The following is a 14,930-nucleotide window of genomic DNA, read 5'->3' as shown; positions in this document are numbered from 1 at the left end:
ACCCCCAAAGGGCCCCTTCTGCCAGCCTGGTATGTGTGGAGGGGTACAGGCGGGCGTCGAGCCACAGATGCCTGACATTGGGAAGTCACCCCTCTGTCGCACAGATGGGGAGCTGCTCCCGGCCCACACAGTGTGAACCCTGTCTTCTCTGGTTCCTTCCACAGGAGGGAAACCAGAACAAAGCTGGGCACACAGTGATGCTGGGCACAGGCACTGGGACATCGGCCGCCTGCGACCACGGTGCTGCTGTGGTCCTGGGCAGAAGGCTTGGACCCCCCTTCCAGACACAGAGAAGGAAAACAGCCAACAGCCCTGGGGACACTGGAGTCAGAGGCACAGGGACCAGGCACCCAAGGGTACCCTGGGCCACCTTCTGTTAAGAGCTGCCCAGAAGTGGACAGCCCATGTGGGAGGCCAGCACCCAGGGACACCAAGGAGTGGCCTAGTAAAGAGCTGATGCGGAGAAAATGCTTTCCCTGAGGGCAGGCATCCAGGCAGCCACTCAGCTCTTAAAAGCAAAGCAAGCAACGTGGCTGGTTGGGTCCTGAGGGGAGGATTCTACTCTTTCCATCTCCCTGCACTTGATGTCCTCAGGGCCCTGCGCCCCCAGGAACAGCTAGCTGTGCATCTGAATACACTTGGATCAGTAAGTAGATAGAAAGTGGCTGTGTCCCCCGGGTCCTAGAAAGCAGGGACCCCCTCTACCCCTCAATGTCCCCAGGACACAGCTCAGAGCCCCTAGGACACGAAGAAGAAACAGCCTGGGTAGTTTGTGTCACCTGATCAGTGCTCAAAGTAACAAGCCAGCAGGATGCCCTGTCCCCAGCTGATAGAGGGAGGGAGCCACAGGTCAAGCCCAGATTCCCCTAAAGCGGAACACAGGTGGCAAGGGCCCCGGAGGGTCCAGGATGTGCCCAGTCCTGCTCTTTCCCCCAAGGTGCTCATGCTGGCAGTTGGGGCGGCATCTTCACCCACCCTCACCTCCACTGTGGTCCAGCACCGTACTGTGGTGCGCATTTCCTGTGGGAGCTACAGCCAGGGCCCCAGATCCCCGAGGCCTCCAGCTGTGCTGTGGCTGCCCCTGAAAAGCTGGGGCTAAGGCAGAAGGAGAAGCTCTAAACCTCTGGAGACCTCACCATACTCCCCCAGGTGGTGCTCAGGGGCCCAAGGCCACTGTGGAGTCCTCAATGGCGAGCTCTGGTCACATGGGTCCCTCCCCAGGGCTCTCTCAGCGGGCGGCGCCCCCAAAGTCTTGTGGTGGGACTGGTCCCCCGCCCCCCCCCGACTTTTCTGCCTTCACTTGGAACACGATGGTCACAACACGGAACAGATCAGAGTTGGGTCCAAGGTGGCAGAGCTCCCATCCCATTTTACAGAGGCAGTGGGGCCTGGGTTGGGGGCTGAGGGCCAGGGTCGAGGTTCTGGTTCAGCTCTTACACCATGCACTCCACAAGGGAAGGAAGACGAAAGTGCCAAGCATCACGGCCCTTTGCCCTCGGCTGGCCATTCAATTCTGGGTAGGCATCCCGCACCCAGAGCCCTAGGGCATAGGCAGGACTGGTGCAGGGACTTTGGGTCAGCCATGGGTGGGCCACGCTCCTGATCCTCAGGCACTGCAGCTAGCTCTGGCCTCTGCTGGAGATTTTCAAAGTGCCTGGCTGCCATGGCAACGAGGGAGTATCCTGATCCCTGAAAGCCAAGTCTGGGGACCAGCCTGTGCTGGCTGACCAGGAGTCACAGGAACTCTCCCCGCCAGCCTGTGCCCTGCTGAGGGCCACATGAGCATTGCAGGAGGAGGAAGAACAGGAGGAGGAAGAGCATTGCAGGAGGAAGAACATGCTTCAGGTGGGGGTGAGCAGACCTGGCACGACCCTGGCCTTGTACCCTCTGTCCTTCTGCCCACGCACCCTCCTCCACCCCCCATTCCTCACTGTCATACAGGCAGGCCACAAGGCCAGCCTGGGAGGGGGCGTCGCTGGTGGCAGCAGTGAAGGGCAGACTGGCTCCTTGGCTATTAAGGTCCAGGCCCTATACCACCACCACCACCATCGCTGATTGCAGTGTGCAGTGCACGTGGGTGCTTCCTGGTGCCAGGCCCTTTGCACACACATTATGGTTAATCCTTTTTACATCCCACCTGTTGGATGAGAAAACAGCAGGGCAGGGGTATGCTCAAGTTAGGAGGCAGGAAATGACAGCCAGGGAAGGGACTGGACTCCTAGCTGGTGGGGACACACAAGGTCTGTCTGCTGCTTCTACTACGGTCACAACCTCAGACACAGGCTGGCTCTCATGACACAGATACAGAGGAGGGCCAGAGACAGAAAGGACTTCCTTGGGTCACACAAGTGGCAGGGTGGCTGGGCCGGTGCCTCCGACTGTATCTAAGTGGAGGTTTGTGATGCGTCCTAGGAAAAAGGTCTGTGCCAGCCAAACCACGGCCCGAAACGCTGGGAGTGGCAGCCTGGGGACGCTGAAAGGACCCGCAGCGTGACCCCGGAGTCTACCACACTGGCACTTGCTGAGCACTTCTCAGAAAACCTAACTGTGGCCGCTGCCACCTGTGCCAGGCACTGTGGACCACTCGGCGGGCTGCCTCTCTCACTTGGTCCACACCAGAACCCCAAGAGGAGGATGAGTCTGCAACATCTCCATCTCACAGACAGGTGTGATGATGCTTGGAGGACAGCAGGGCTTAAAGGGGCTGGCTGATGTCCGAGGATACTGCTCTGCCATCAGGGCCCCAGCATCTCACCTCTGGGGTGGAAAGGACAATGTGCCTCTAGGCATGGCTGCAAAGCCATCAAAGCAAGAAGCAAAGCCCAAGGCCACACCTTGGCCCACCCAACACCGGTCCTGCACCGCTCTCAGGGTGACCCCTGGCTATCACCTGCTCTCTCTTTAAGGAAGCTGGGTGTGCAAAATGTCCAGCACCTCCTGCACCATGCCACGCAGGCTTTGACTACAGTCCCTCCAGAGTGGGATCTGGGGAGGCATGTTTAGGAACACAGTGTCTCTGGGGAATGGGGGGCTGGGGGCCCAATTCGGGGACAGGGTAACCAGAGCATGGAGGTTCCACGCTGTGGGAGCTGCCTAGGCAGCCAGCCAACCAGTCAGTCAGCCGCCCCCAGGAGCCAGTCCTCCATGGCCTGGGTGCAGCCTCCTGGAACTGCCTCCTGCGTACAGTTTGCTTTCAAGGAGGACTGGTTCCAAATCTATCTGGTCCTCACCAGCGATGCAGACAGTGCCTGGAGACTTTGTCGGACATCCTGACTGAGGATCAGACACCAGCCTGCGCTTGTACCCTGCTGTCCCCCACCTCCTCCTCCTCCTTTTTCCAGGGCCACCCAGAGCCTCCCAGAAAATGGGCCAGCGTGCCTGAGCGTTCCTAACCTAGAGAAGGAAAGAGGACCCAGGACCAGGCCATCTGGGCTGCGCCTTCTCCTTCTTGTGTCCCAGAAGAAAAGCAAAGTTCTGGGGCCTGTGGTGATGGACAGTCCCTTCCTGAATCTGACAGCTCTCCAGGCTCCTAGGGGTCCCACTTTGAGTGAGCCAGGGAACCCTGCTGAGGATTCCAGCACCAAGTATGCACGCAAGGACCCACACATGCGAGCCTCAGACAGTGCCTCAGGGTCACCAGCATGGCAGGGAGGGGAGAGTGCCCCGGGGTGAAAGCTGAGGAGCTGTACACAGTGTGATCAAGGGAGCAGACAAGCGAGGCACTCTGCAAGCACAGAGAAGTCCGTACTGTCCTACCCGCAGCACACTCAGGCCTCACGGGCAGGCTTTCTGGGTCACAATCCACCTCTGCACTAACCGGCTCATTAACCTGGTGCAATCCCATTAGTCCTTTCATCTATCAAATGGGCTATTAATAGTCCCGACCCCAAATGACAGAATGCATGCCAATCACTTCGCACAGGGTCTCCCTCCCTCATACAAAGAACTGGCTCACCGGGGTTCACTGAATCTGTGTTCCCCCTTCTTCTGGTGTGAAGCACTTCCATCTGTCCCTGTACTAGAAATAAGCCTCCCCTGAGCCCTGACCCCTCCTCCCTGACCAGGCTCCCTTTCTCCACAGCTCTGCCCTGTCCTGCTCTGACCCCTGCTGCCTCTTATACCCAGCAGGTTTCCCTGGGGAAACCAGCCCATGGCCAAGTCTTAGCTATGACCCTTCTTGTCTGTGTGACTATCTAGGACAGGGGCTTCACCTCTGCCCCTGTGCCCTGGGAGTTGGGGTTGGCACTGTGATGCAGTCTGATCTATGCCAGGTGGAACGAGGGGGCAGCACCTGGAGTTGACAGGAGCTGCAGACCTGTAAACTCTTCTTACCCTGTCAGGCCACGGCCTGTCCCAAGGCAGGGACACAGAGCCAGTGACCTCCAGGAAGCACAGAACATGCAGGTCAGGCTAGGACAGTGGTGGCTTGGCTTAGAACCAAAATAACAGGCAGATGTGTGAGGACATCTGGCAGCTCCAAGACGGAAAGACCGGGTGGAAGCGTGGCGGGGATAGGGATGGAGGAAGGCAGTGGGGACCACCTGGTGGTTCCAGAGGACAGGGACCACAGGCAGGGCAGCTCTAGCTCTGGCATGCTTCAGCCACCAGGAAGTCAGTCCCAGGATGAGGGCCTTGGCAGAAGGGACAGGGACTTCCCCGCCCCCTCCTCCAGGCCCACACTAAATGGTCATTGTGTTTGGTTTCCGGCAGTGGCCTCCTCTCCTGCCAGGACCCTGGTTTTCCTGCCCCAGCCAGAAGCTTCCCCTCTGATTTCTAAACAGCGGCGCCGGCTGCATCTACCAGCAGAGAGGGCTGGGGGCTGAAGACGGCTACCAGGGCAGGAATGGAGCTCAACTCTGCCTCTCCCTCAGCTCCTTAGGGATGCAGTGGGGCTGAGACAGAGAGAAACATACTAAACTCTGGCCGGGAACCTGCCCGGCTCAGGCCAGACCCTCGCAGCACACAAAGCCCTAGGCGTTGCCAGACATAATGGATGCCAGATGAGCGCCTGGCTGGTGTGGGTCTCCCACCCCCACACTCCCAGGGGTCGCGTGGTGCTGCCACGAGGACTGAGGCCTGGCCTGCACACCTATCCAGATCTGGAGGGGTTCTGGGCCTGGGGTTCCCCCAGCAGAGAAACATGACTTAGCCAGGCCCCATCTCCCACTCCCTCCAATGCAGGGCATCAGGTGCATGGTCAGAGGTGGACGTGGTCACACATAGCCCACTATCCCCAGTAGAAGAGACACTTGAAAGAAGAGACCAGGCCCCCTAGCCTGCTACCCTCACACAATCCACAACAGGCAGATTACCTCCCGTCTATGAATTCTCTCAATCCTTACAAATTTAGGGTGTCAGCACATTTTCTAATCAGGCAAAAATGACTCACACTCTGGTCTGCAAGGCCCTGTCCCTCACTGCCTGGGCACCTGGTCCACAAGTTGGAGACTGGTGACTCCCCCAACTCACTGCCCTGGTGTCTCCCTGGTCATCTGATCGCTCTCTCCCAGGAGGCCCCAGTGGCCCCCATCACCTCTGGGAATGGAGACTCATGCCACCCCTACTGCTGGCCACCTGCATGAGGGAGCCGGCACTGTCGGGACAGGCCCGGGCTGACCACTGAGTTAAAGGAGGCCGGCCCTGCGGGTGGCAACTCAGAGGCCACAGAAGTCAACAGGGACAGCGCCGCGGGAAGAGATCTCCTTGGGGTGCAGGGGCTTGGGCCACGCTGGGGGTTTCTGGCCCCAGGGTATTCCTCCAGGGGTGCTTCCAGCCGCTTGCCCCGCTTGCTGCCCAGGCTGGGGCCCCAAGGATTTCGGCCTCAGGACCCCGGCCCCGGCCCTTGTGGACGCCGGCCGGCCCGGTCCGGCTCACCCACCTCCAGGCGCGGCAGGTCCGGGTCGAGCTGCGTGAAACTGTGTAGCACCACGGGGCAGCTGTCGGGGACGCCCACCTCCAGGCGCACGGCGTCCCACACGCTGCGGCTCCGCCGTGAGTCCGGGAACAGTGGCTCGGCGCCGCCCGCGGGCCCGGCCGCCTCGGCCCACATGCGCTGCACCATGGACGGCTCCACTCCGCGCCGCGCCGCGCCGCGCCGGCCGGGGGGCCGCGGGACCCGGGGCGGCCGGGGCGCTGCGCTCCCAGCGCTCTGCGCCCGCCGCAGCTCGTGAGGTCAGCCCGGGGGCGAGGCCTGCACCAGGGAGGCGGAGCCACGAAGGGCGGGGCCTGCGCTGGGAGGCGGGGCCTATCGGGGTGGGTTTGTGCAGGCGCCTGCGCGTCTCTCCCCCCCCCCCCCCCCGCCGCCTCTGGGGATTGCGGGTTGGGCGTGCCCGCGCTGGTGCAGAGCGTGTGGGTGTGTGCTGCGTGGCGGTGAGGTGTGTCCACGCTGACGCGTGCTGAAGTCAGACCCACCTCCCTCGAATTCCAGCGAAACCCCTCCCTGGCTCTGCGGCCTTCCCCAAGTTGCCTAACGTCGCGCAGCACCTGGAAACCGCGGGTAATGCGAGTGACTTCCTCCGAGTGGCTGGCAGGCTGATCTCGGCCTTGGCGCAGGCGAGGCGGGGTGGGGGTGCACTGCCCGCATCCCTAGGCCTCAGCCGCCCCTGGAGGAGGGCCAGGCCGGTGGAGGCGGGGCAGACTGGAGCTGGGCCTGCTGCGTTGCGGGAGGGAGGGTCGAAGCAGGGCAGGCTCCGCTGGGCATGGTGCTAAAATATTTCTCTACTCAGGCCAGTGTCATAAATACCGGTTTGATTTAGGGTGAGCTCCTAGTCCTGCCTCCGGGAAAGGCCAGGTGGTGGTGGCACCGGGCGGGACAGCAGGTGACCAGAGGGACCGGGCTCTCCCCTTCGGAAGCCTGCCCCTGGGGCCTGGTGCTGAGGAGTTGAGAAGCCAGCCCCTGCGCAGCTGGCTGTGTTGCCTGCCCTTGCTGCCTCCAATCCTGGGGGGGACTGCTGTCCAGAGGCGCCCAGGAGGAGAGGAGTTAGCCACACTGCACCCTGCCTGCCTCCCGCCCCACTTCCTGCATCTCATGGACTTGGGCTGGGGTGGGGGGATCCCCATCATCTGCCCACCCATCCCCTCTGCTCTGCAGCGGCCCTTTGGTTGGTTGGTTTGTGATGGTGCTGGAGAGTCAACTCAGGGCCTTTTCTCTGAGCCAGATCCTCAGAGCGGTTCACGTTTTTGTATTTTTGAACACAGCCGCTTTACGTTGCCTACGTGAAACTCAAACTTGTGATCCTTCTGCCCCGGCCTCCCTGAGTGCTGGGATTGCAGGTGTGTGCTATCACATTGGGGTGTTGTCTGCCTGTTCTTCCAAAATTCCTGTCTTGCCTGGCTCAACCCTTTTGTGGCTTCTTTCTTGGTAAGTCAGCTTACGGTTCTCCCTGTATACAGGCAGATTCATACACTCACGCACACACACACAGAAAGGACAGGCCTGCACACACATATGCCCTGGTGCGCGCACACAGACACATCCCTGGTTTCCAGGGAAGCCCAGCCCAACCCTTCCTCACTCTGTGATCCCCTTCCCAGGGCAAGTCACCCCACTGTGACAGCATAGTTCTCTCCATAAAGAGTAAAACTGCAGACAGCGTAGGGAGGCCGGGTCCAGGGTGGTCTCGGTGGGTGCCCTGGGTCCTGCAGGACCCTCCCAAAACAGGCACAAGGGAGCACGTGTCACTGGAAGAAAGGACACAGCACCTCGCACACTGTGATCTCACCAAAATCCAAACGTACCAGGCCGTACCTGGAGCCACTGCTGGGGGAACTCACAGCGGACAGAAGGGTACATGAGACCAGCGTGCATCCCACCAAAAGCAGTGTACGGAACCCCTACAGGACAAACCACCTGTCTTCTTCCACAAACATAACTTAGGGGAAAAAATGAAAGGGAAAGGAGACACACACCAGCGAAATGTAGCCTGTGGATTTTAGACTGATTTGAAGAATGTGGCGGTTGAAAAAAAAAATAACAAAGAAACCAGGCATGGTGACCTGTGCCTGTAATCCCAGTGTCCTGGGAGACTGAGGCAGGTGAATCACAAGTTTGAGCCCCATTTAGCAAGACTGTGTCAAAATAAAAAGTAAACTAGGTGTGCTTATCATCCCAGCACCCGAAAGGGGGTGTTTGTGCCATTTTCTCTGTGTCTATTTGGGGTTCTAACAGAAGAAATAGAGGGCTTGGCTTGACATGTTCTGCCGCCACCGAGCTCCCAGCAGCCACTGAGATGGGATCACAAGTGTCAGGCCCTGGTAAGGCTGTGACACATGGCCGGCTTTGCCATTTACACGTTCCTGGCTGTGCGCCCAGCAGTCCTTACGCTGCCCTTACTGCAGACGCATGCTCAGACCTTTCCCAGGGGGCAGACAGGGTGTCAGGGGAGCCAGGGACTGGAACAGCTGGGATGCCACTGGGTGTGTCTGAGGCTCAGGGCTAACGCTAACCCTTGCGCTTGGAATCTGCTGGAAGCAGTGGGAACGGGAGAGAGCACAGCACCGCCTCCCCAGGAAGTGGGGGTTATGGTAGACTGGAGTCTCCGGCCCTTGCTCAGCTGTTCCCAGCCCCCACAGCACATCTGCCCTTCCTGGGGGGCCATGACTGCCCCCCAATCGGAAACCATGCCCCGAACACCTTCTGCATGTTCCTTGGAGAGAGACTAAGAGCTGGGAGCTGACAGCTGGAGATGAGAACCAGGCCAAATCTGGCCCATACATGTTTTCTTTGGCCTGCAGAATGTTTTTAAATTTTTTAGCCAACAGTAAAAGGTCAGGTGATTTCATGTAAAAATCCGTATTTCCGCTCCTCCTGTAACTTCGGATGACCTGATCATATCAGGTCCACGTTCCCGCATGTGACAAGAGGAACGGGTGGAGCCGATGGGTAGTATTGCTACAGGCCTCTGGGCATCACTGTCCGTCACTCCCTGGCTCTGAGTCACCACCTCTGATCTATAGGACACTACACTGGGTTCTCGAGGCTCCACAGCCTCCACCAGACCCCCGATACATGGCAGCCAAAGCTCTTGGAGCCCCTTTTGGGCCTCTTTCTCGGGCCCTGGTTCATGTCCTTCTGTCCACCCAGCAGGTTTCCCTCCATCATCCTTTGGTGAATGTTTTCAAGTAGTTCATAAATGTGACCCTTGCTGATGTCCCAGTCAGGACCCTATGGGTTCCGGTCTGGATCAGAGTTCTGGGGACTGCCCAACAGGATGCAGCCGAGAGAACCAGGCACAAAACAATGTTGGGGCGACTATGGACTCGTGAGGACGGCGGCCAGCTTCGCAGACACGGGTTCATCCTGGCAGAAAAGCCTTTCACCCTTGCCGGCAGGTGGAGGTCAACCCTTCTGTCTGGTGTTCTACTTTTAGAGGGAGGGTGTGGCCGGCCAAGCCCCTTGTCATTTCCCTGACATGACACGGACATCACCATTCCTGGCCTGCCTGGGTCCTAGGGTGGCCCTGTGTGGGCGGCTGAGCACACTTCTTGGCAGCTGATGCAGCTGGCAAGTGTGGGAGCATGAAGACAGTGGGAGGACCTATCGGGGCCCAGCCTCCTCTGCCCGGCTTCCGGGGAGCCATCGGTGGCCTCCCCTTCAGCTCCGGGGACCACACGGGTGTCCCCACACGCTGGAGGCTGAACAGAGCTAGTTGGGAGGCGGGAACTGGAGTGTCAACCCTGAGGAGGCCACAGGAATGTGACATCACCATCACTCCAACTCTGACCTCACAGGGTGTCACTGACCAAGTACAGCCACAACAAGAAGCAGCAACACCTGGAGCCGCCAAAGAAGCCCCAGCTAGGGACATGGGCTCTGCACGACATGGCAAAGGCCTTACTGTCCTCATGACCCCAGCTCTCTAAGCCAAAAGGGCAGCCCAGTGTCATCTAGAGATGTGACTTGCTGTCCCCATGCGTGCAGCACTGGTGGCCCGACCATTCTGACACCCCTAAGGGCCACTGATTTGATGTGTGCTGGCCCATGATAGAGGGGACACAAAATGGGAAATGGAGCCTGAGACTCAAGATGCCCCCCCCCCCCGCAAGACACTGGGGCGGCGAGAAGGGGAGACTATGGAAGAGCCCCACCCTGGACCTCCTCAGCCTCCACAGAGTGCTGCTGATGGGCATGGGAAGCCTGGGGACACACACAGCCAAGCAAGGCGTCCCAGACTTGGCCCCACACTGTTCCCAAGCCAGGGGTCGGTGACTTCCATCCCCAGCTGTACTAGGCACAAGATGGCACTGTCACACCCAAGAGGGGCCCCAGAGACCCCTCCGGGGTTGTCGCCTTCCTGTGCTTCCTTAGTCAAGTACCACCCTGAAGCCACCACGGTATGGTGGCACCTCCCGGTGTGGCCAGCCTCGAGGGCTGCTCTGTCCCGCAAACTCAGGAAACTTCCCATCTGGAGCCCAGATTCAAATTCGAGTCCTGCTGTGTTTTCCTAGCTATGGTTTCACATCCCTGAGCCTCAGAGAAACGACTGATGATGATGATAATAATAAAAACAACCAGTGCCACCTGACTCTCCATGCTTGGGAGGGCAGTTCATAAAGGAGACAGAAAAGCCCATGGTAACTCAAGATCACAGGGTGGGGGTCCGGGCTGCAGTGACAGCTGCTGGGCATCCCCCCTTCTTCCCCCAGGCTGCGTGACTGGATTGGCGGCATGGGCGCCAGTGGCACCATGAACAGGAAGATGCCCCAGCCTCCTGGCTCACATCAGGATGGCAGCCGGGACTCCTGCTGGCTGCCAACTAAACTCCTCCAACCAGTTCTGCTGAGGAAGGATGGGACAGCCCAAGGCCCCAGAGCCTGCCCCCCCCCCCCCCAAGCTCTTGGGACTCACCTCCGTGGCTGGTGGCAGCAGGGGAGCCAGCCAGGGGGTCCGGGTCTGGAAGGTGGCGTGGCGGGTGCTGGCCCACCGCCTGGCAGTCACCAGCGAGACAAAGGCAAGGAACATGGATCCCTTCCTCCCCCTGGGCACCACGGGGCTGGCCAGGGCTTGTCCTGCTTCCCGGGCCATGTCTGGACCGGAGCCCGGTGTGGGGTGTGGGGTGGGCTCCCGGTGAGGCCCTTGGCCAGTGTGCCGGTTGCCTGTCTGCACTGGTGAAGTCAAGCACCCGAGTGCCTAGGCCTGGTGTCACCCACATGGCTGTCATACCTGCTCCTGTGACGGGCAGGGCCAGGAATTCCCGCTCGCAGCAGGCTGCAGGGCAGCTGAGGATGAGCGGTCAGGGCTGTGCCGAGAGCTGGCCCAGAAGCCTGATCCAAACTTGCTCCTCTGCAGTGGGCCGGCCCTCTCCACTGCTGCCCCAAGGTCCCATTGCCATTTCCCTCCTGGGGTCCTAGAAACCACCACACGGAAGCAGGAAGGTGCGAGGGCACAGGTGAGGGTCCAGGCAGGGCTCGCTGGGCGTGACCTGGCAGGGGCCGTGGGCTGAGGCAGCCAGGCCTGCCTCATTACTCATCCTGGAGGCAGCCCTGACCACTAGACCTCAGAGCGCCCCCATCCCTGGCACCCAGCACGGGATTTCACTTTTAACCAGGGGTGGGCGCTGGGTTGCCAGCTGCTTATGTCACTGGTAGTGTCATAAAAATATGGTCACCCCTGCCAACATTTCAGAAAAGACATCAGGAAGAGGGCCAGGAAGGGCACACAGCTGCGGACGAGGGCTATGGTGAAAGAAATTCACCAGCTCTGATTTTCTTAGCGCCCTGCGAGCCTGACACTGGAGGGCACCGGATGAGTCCAGGTGTCCATTTAACATAGGAAAACCGAGGCCAGAAGAGGGCAGGACCTGCCCAGGTTCTCACCGTGAGAACCCACACCTTGAGTCTGCAGAGCCCACAGACCCATCCCAAAGCCCAGAGAGCCCAGTGCGGCTGGCCCGAGAGAAGGGCTGCTTCCTTACCCTCCTGGGACCCCGGCCAGATGGATGTGAGGACCCCAGCTGCAAGAGGAGGGCGCCTGGCTGGGTGCCTGAGACCACAGAGGCGAGGAGAGGCTGCTCGGCAGGGTCTTCAGAGTCTCCCCAGAGGCACATCAGACCACCTGAGGGCCCTGCAGCGGTGGCTGAGAGCCTGCATGGCACCCAATGTCGTTCTGCCAGTACCCTCACCTTGCTGCTCTGCCGAAAGCGTTTCACATCCTCTTCCGGTGGCTTTGTGGGGTGCACAAGGCCTGGCTGAGCAGGCTGCTCTGAGCCTGGGAGCAAGATCAGGGGTTCCTGTCCCTGCCTGGTGTCGCCTCCCCTGGGGACATGCAGGTTCCTCTTCTCCTGGAGCCCCAGTTTCCTGACGTGGGATGGGGGTGGTGTATGCAGTAACTTTCAAACTCAAAACTAAACCCCACCTGCCTCCCTTCCCCTTCCTAGCCAGCCTCCTGGAACGCTGGGCCTTGAACTCATTATCTAGCCCAGGCTGGCCTCAAACATGCAGTGATCCTCCTGCCTCAGCCTCCTGAGTGCCCAGCTCTGACCTTACACTGTCACCCAGTGGGCTCCTGCAGGAATTTCTTCCATGGAAGAAAGGATTTCAGGGATATCCTGGGGTGGGGGTTTTCTGGGGATGGGCTGGGCAGGCATGCTGTGCGGGTGGCAGAAAGAGGGCACCAAACGTCCCAGGTGGGTCCTGGAGCTGCAGCCCTTTCCTGCCTCCCTGCCCCACCTTCATCTCCCCTGCAGCAGGGTCCCTACAGCGGCTCCTGTCCCGAGTCCTCGCCTGGTTCAGGCTCCTGCGAATCCTGCCCCGTGACCTCTCCCCTGTGTTCTCCGCTTCCTAGCTTCGTGGAGCAGCCTGGACACCGGGACTCCCTCAGCAGCTGTTCCCGCTGCCAGCCGTCCTACCCACTTTTCACTCACGCATGTCTCACTTCCTGCTAGGCCTGGAGGCTGGCGTCCCCTGTGAGGCCAGGCACCGTTGCTGGCATCCTGCACCTTATGCTACTGTGGACTTCTAGAAACAGCAGGGCTGAGCGGCTGTGGGTCAGTTGAGCCCAGGGTTCTGACTTGGGGACCTCAAGCTGGCAACTTAGCATTTCTGGACCTCAGTTTCCTCATTTGTAAAAGGGGCACAAGACACTTGCAGATTTGCAGGGGCCTGGCTTGCGGAGTAACTGCCCAGCGAATGTGCACGGATCCTCCCATGGCTGGCCACCGAGGAGTCCTGTCTTAGTGCCTGGCACAGACAAGCAGTCCCCATCAGTGACCGCTGCTGCAGGCCAAGGGGTCTACAGCCTGGCTCCATAGTAGCCAGCGAGCACCTGATGACAGGGCTGTGTCCTCCTAACTGGATGCCAGCAGGTCCCTGGGAGATGTGTTGTTGTAAAAGCACACAACAGGAGGGATACCACAGGGCAAGCCCGACCCTGGGGCAGCTCTAGGAGGCCTGGTGACCACACCCAGACTCAGTCCACTTCTTCCCAAGGCAGAGCTTCCAACAGGGCTCACCTCAAGGCCCGGTACCCCTGGGCCCCACCTCAGCCTCACCCACTTCCTGCTGGGTGACATTGGGTATGGCCCGTGCAGCTCTGTTGCCCTGCGGGTTACCAATGTGCTCTCCCAGTGGGGAGGGGAGGTGCCCCTGGACCAGCCCTGTGGCGGGGTTGGCAGGCATGTGCACAGTGGTTTCCTACGGTGCCAGCCTGCCTCGGGTATAAAGAGACCCAAAGTGGGAGGTGCTCATCGCCAAGCAGCAGCAGGGGGGCAGGGACCCAGAGGGTGCTGCTGTTAGCGCCTCTGAAGGACAAGCTCTTGGAGCACTTTCGGGCCCTGATGGGGCGCTGCATCTCCACGCAGGCTTCAAAACCAGCTTCTGGGCCTGTTACCACTGAATTTCCCCACCTGGTCCCAGCCTGGCCTCAGGGCCCAGTCCCGGGGCACAGGGCAGGGCAGTCCCCTGGCAGCAGACTAAGGAGTCACTGCCCGGTCTCAGGAGGAGGAACAGCTGCCGCTGAGCAATGCGGCAGCCCCGGAGGTGGGGCCTAGAGGGGAGGAGCCAGCGGGGGCATCCTGCCCCTCCTCCCACCGCAGGTCCCTCCCTCCCGCCGGGACCAGAGCACAGGCCTTTGTTCCCTGCCTGCCTGGTGCGGCCACATGGCCACATGATGCTCTACATCACTGTCACGGCTTGGAACGAGGGCGGATGGCAGTGGGCAGGGCTGGGCTGGCAGCAGGACAGCGAGTGTGGGGGCATTCTACCTGCACCCCTCAAAACCCACACAGGCCACAGCCCTTGCCAGGTCTCCTGGGGGGACCCAAGACAACACATGGTGGCATGTGAGGCTCAGAACAACTCCTACCCACCCACCGCATCTCCCAGGACACCTGGGTCACCAATCCCACTCACATGCCAGGTGGCCAGGGATAATGCACCTGCCCGACCTCCAGCACAGCTTGCCCTGGTGTGAGCCTTTTCTTCGGGGGAGGCTGCTGCCTCTGGGGCATCTGTGCAGCCTTTGATGGGGGGCAGGCGCGGCTGAGCCTATTGTTTGTAAACACTGCACGGTTGTCACTAGGAGCAGTGACTCAGAGCCAGTGGTGACTCCTCTGGAAACTGTTTACTCCGTGCAGCATCCTGTCCCGGAAGTGGACCGGAGAGGCCTCTGCCTGGCTTTTGCTCCTCTTTCCTGCTGCCTGCTGACCTGACTTGGGTCCTGCCAGTGGGGGGACCGCCTAGCTCCCCTCCCCTAGTTTCTGGGAACTGCGGCCCACACCATGAAGTCACCCCATACACGTGTGTGCTCAGGCAGGCAGTGCTAGTTAGAGGGGTGCTGGGGCCACAGGAAGCAGGGAAGGGGCTCAAGTCCGGGTCTGGGTGCAGCAGGGCACTGCAGGCATCTGTGCCTTGCAGCACAGAGGTAAATGCCTGCCGTGGTTTGGAGCCTTGGAGAAGGCCGACAGCTCCTGCAGCCTTCAGCGAGGACAAAGCAC

At 60.3% G+C, this 14,930-nt stretch overlaps 1 protein-coding gene and 1 long non-coding RNA gene across 8 annotated transcripts in view; one reads left to right on the top strand and one right to left on the bottom strand.

The window, feature by feature from the left end:
* Ralgds (ral guanine nucleotide dissociation stimulator) overlaps positions 1 to 14,930 on the bottom strand; it is a 38,316-nt gene that overhangs the window by 13,192 nt on the left and 10,194 nt on the right. For 2 of the 7 annotated variants that reach the window (XM_063244124.1, XM_063244125.1), the window contains exon 1: positions 11,162 to 11,528. The exons of 1 other annotated variant lie outside the window; for it this stretch is intronic. In XM_063244124.1, coding sequence (XP_063100194.1) covers positions 11,162 to 11,461 — 300 coding nt within the window. In that variant the 5' untranslated portion in view covers positions 11,462 to 11,528. Of the gene's footprint in view, positions 1 to 5,878; positions 6,145 to 10,846; positions 11,073 to 11,161; positions 11,529 to 11,912; positions 12,328 to 14,930 lie in introns of those variants that run through there. 4 more of the 7 variants (XM_003470742.5, XM_003470741.5, XM_013153497.3 and 1 more) reach the window with 3 other exon arrangements.
* LOC106027911 (uncharacterized) lies at positions 6,303 to 10,523 on the top strand. Its single transcript, XR_001201492.2, has 2 exons — positions 6,303 to 9,330; positions 9,730 to 10,523. It is a non-coding gene; the product is annotated as an uncharacterized LOC106027911 (long non-coding RNA).

This window comes from Cavia porcellus, unplaced genomic scaffold (genome assembly GCF_034190915.1).
Source record: "Cavia porcellus strain 051 isolate PalLab524CR breed Dunkin Hartley unplaced genomic scaffold, mCavPor4.1 scaffold_49, whole genome shotgun sequence".
NCBI classification, from domain to species: Eukaryota; Metazoa; Chordata; class Mammalia; order Rodentia; family Caviidae; genus Cavia; species Cavia porcellus.
Note: the sequence above shows the minus strand (reverse complement) of the source record. Positions and strands in the feature narration are given on the sequence as shown.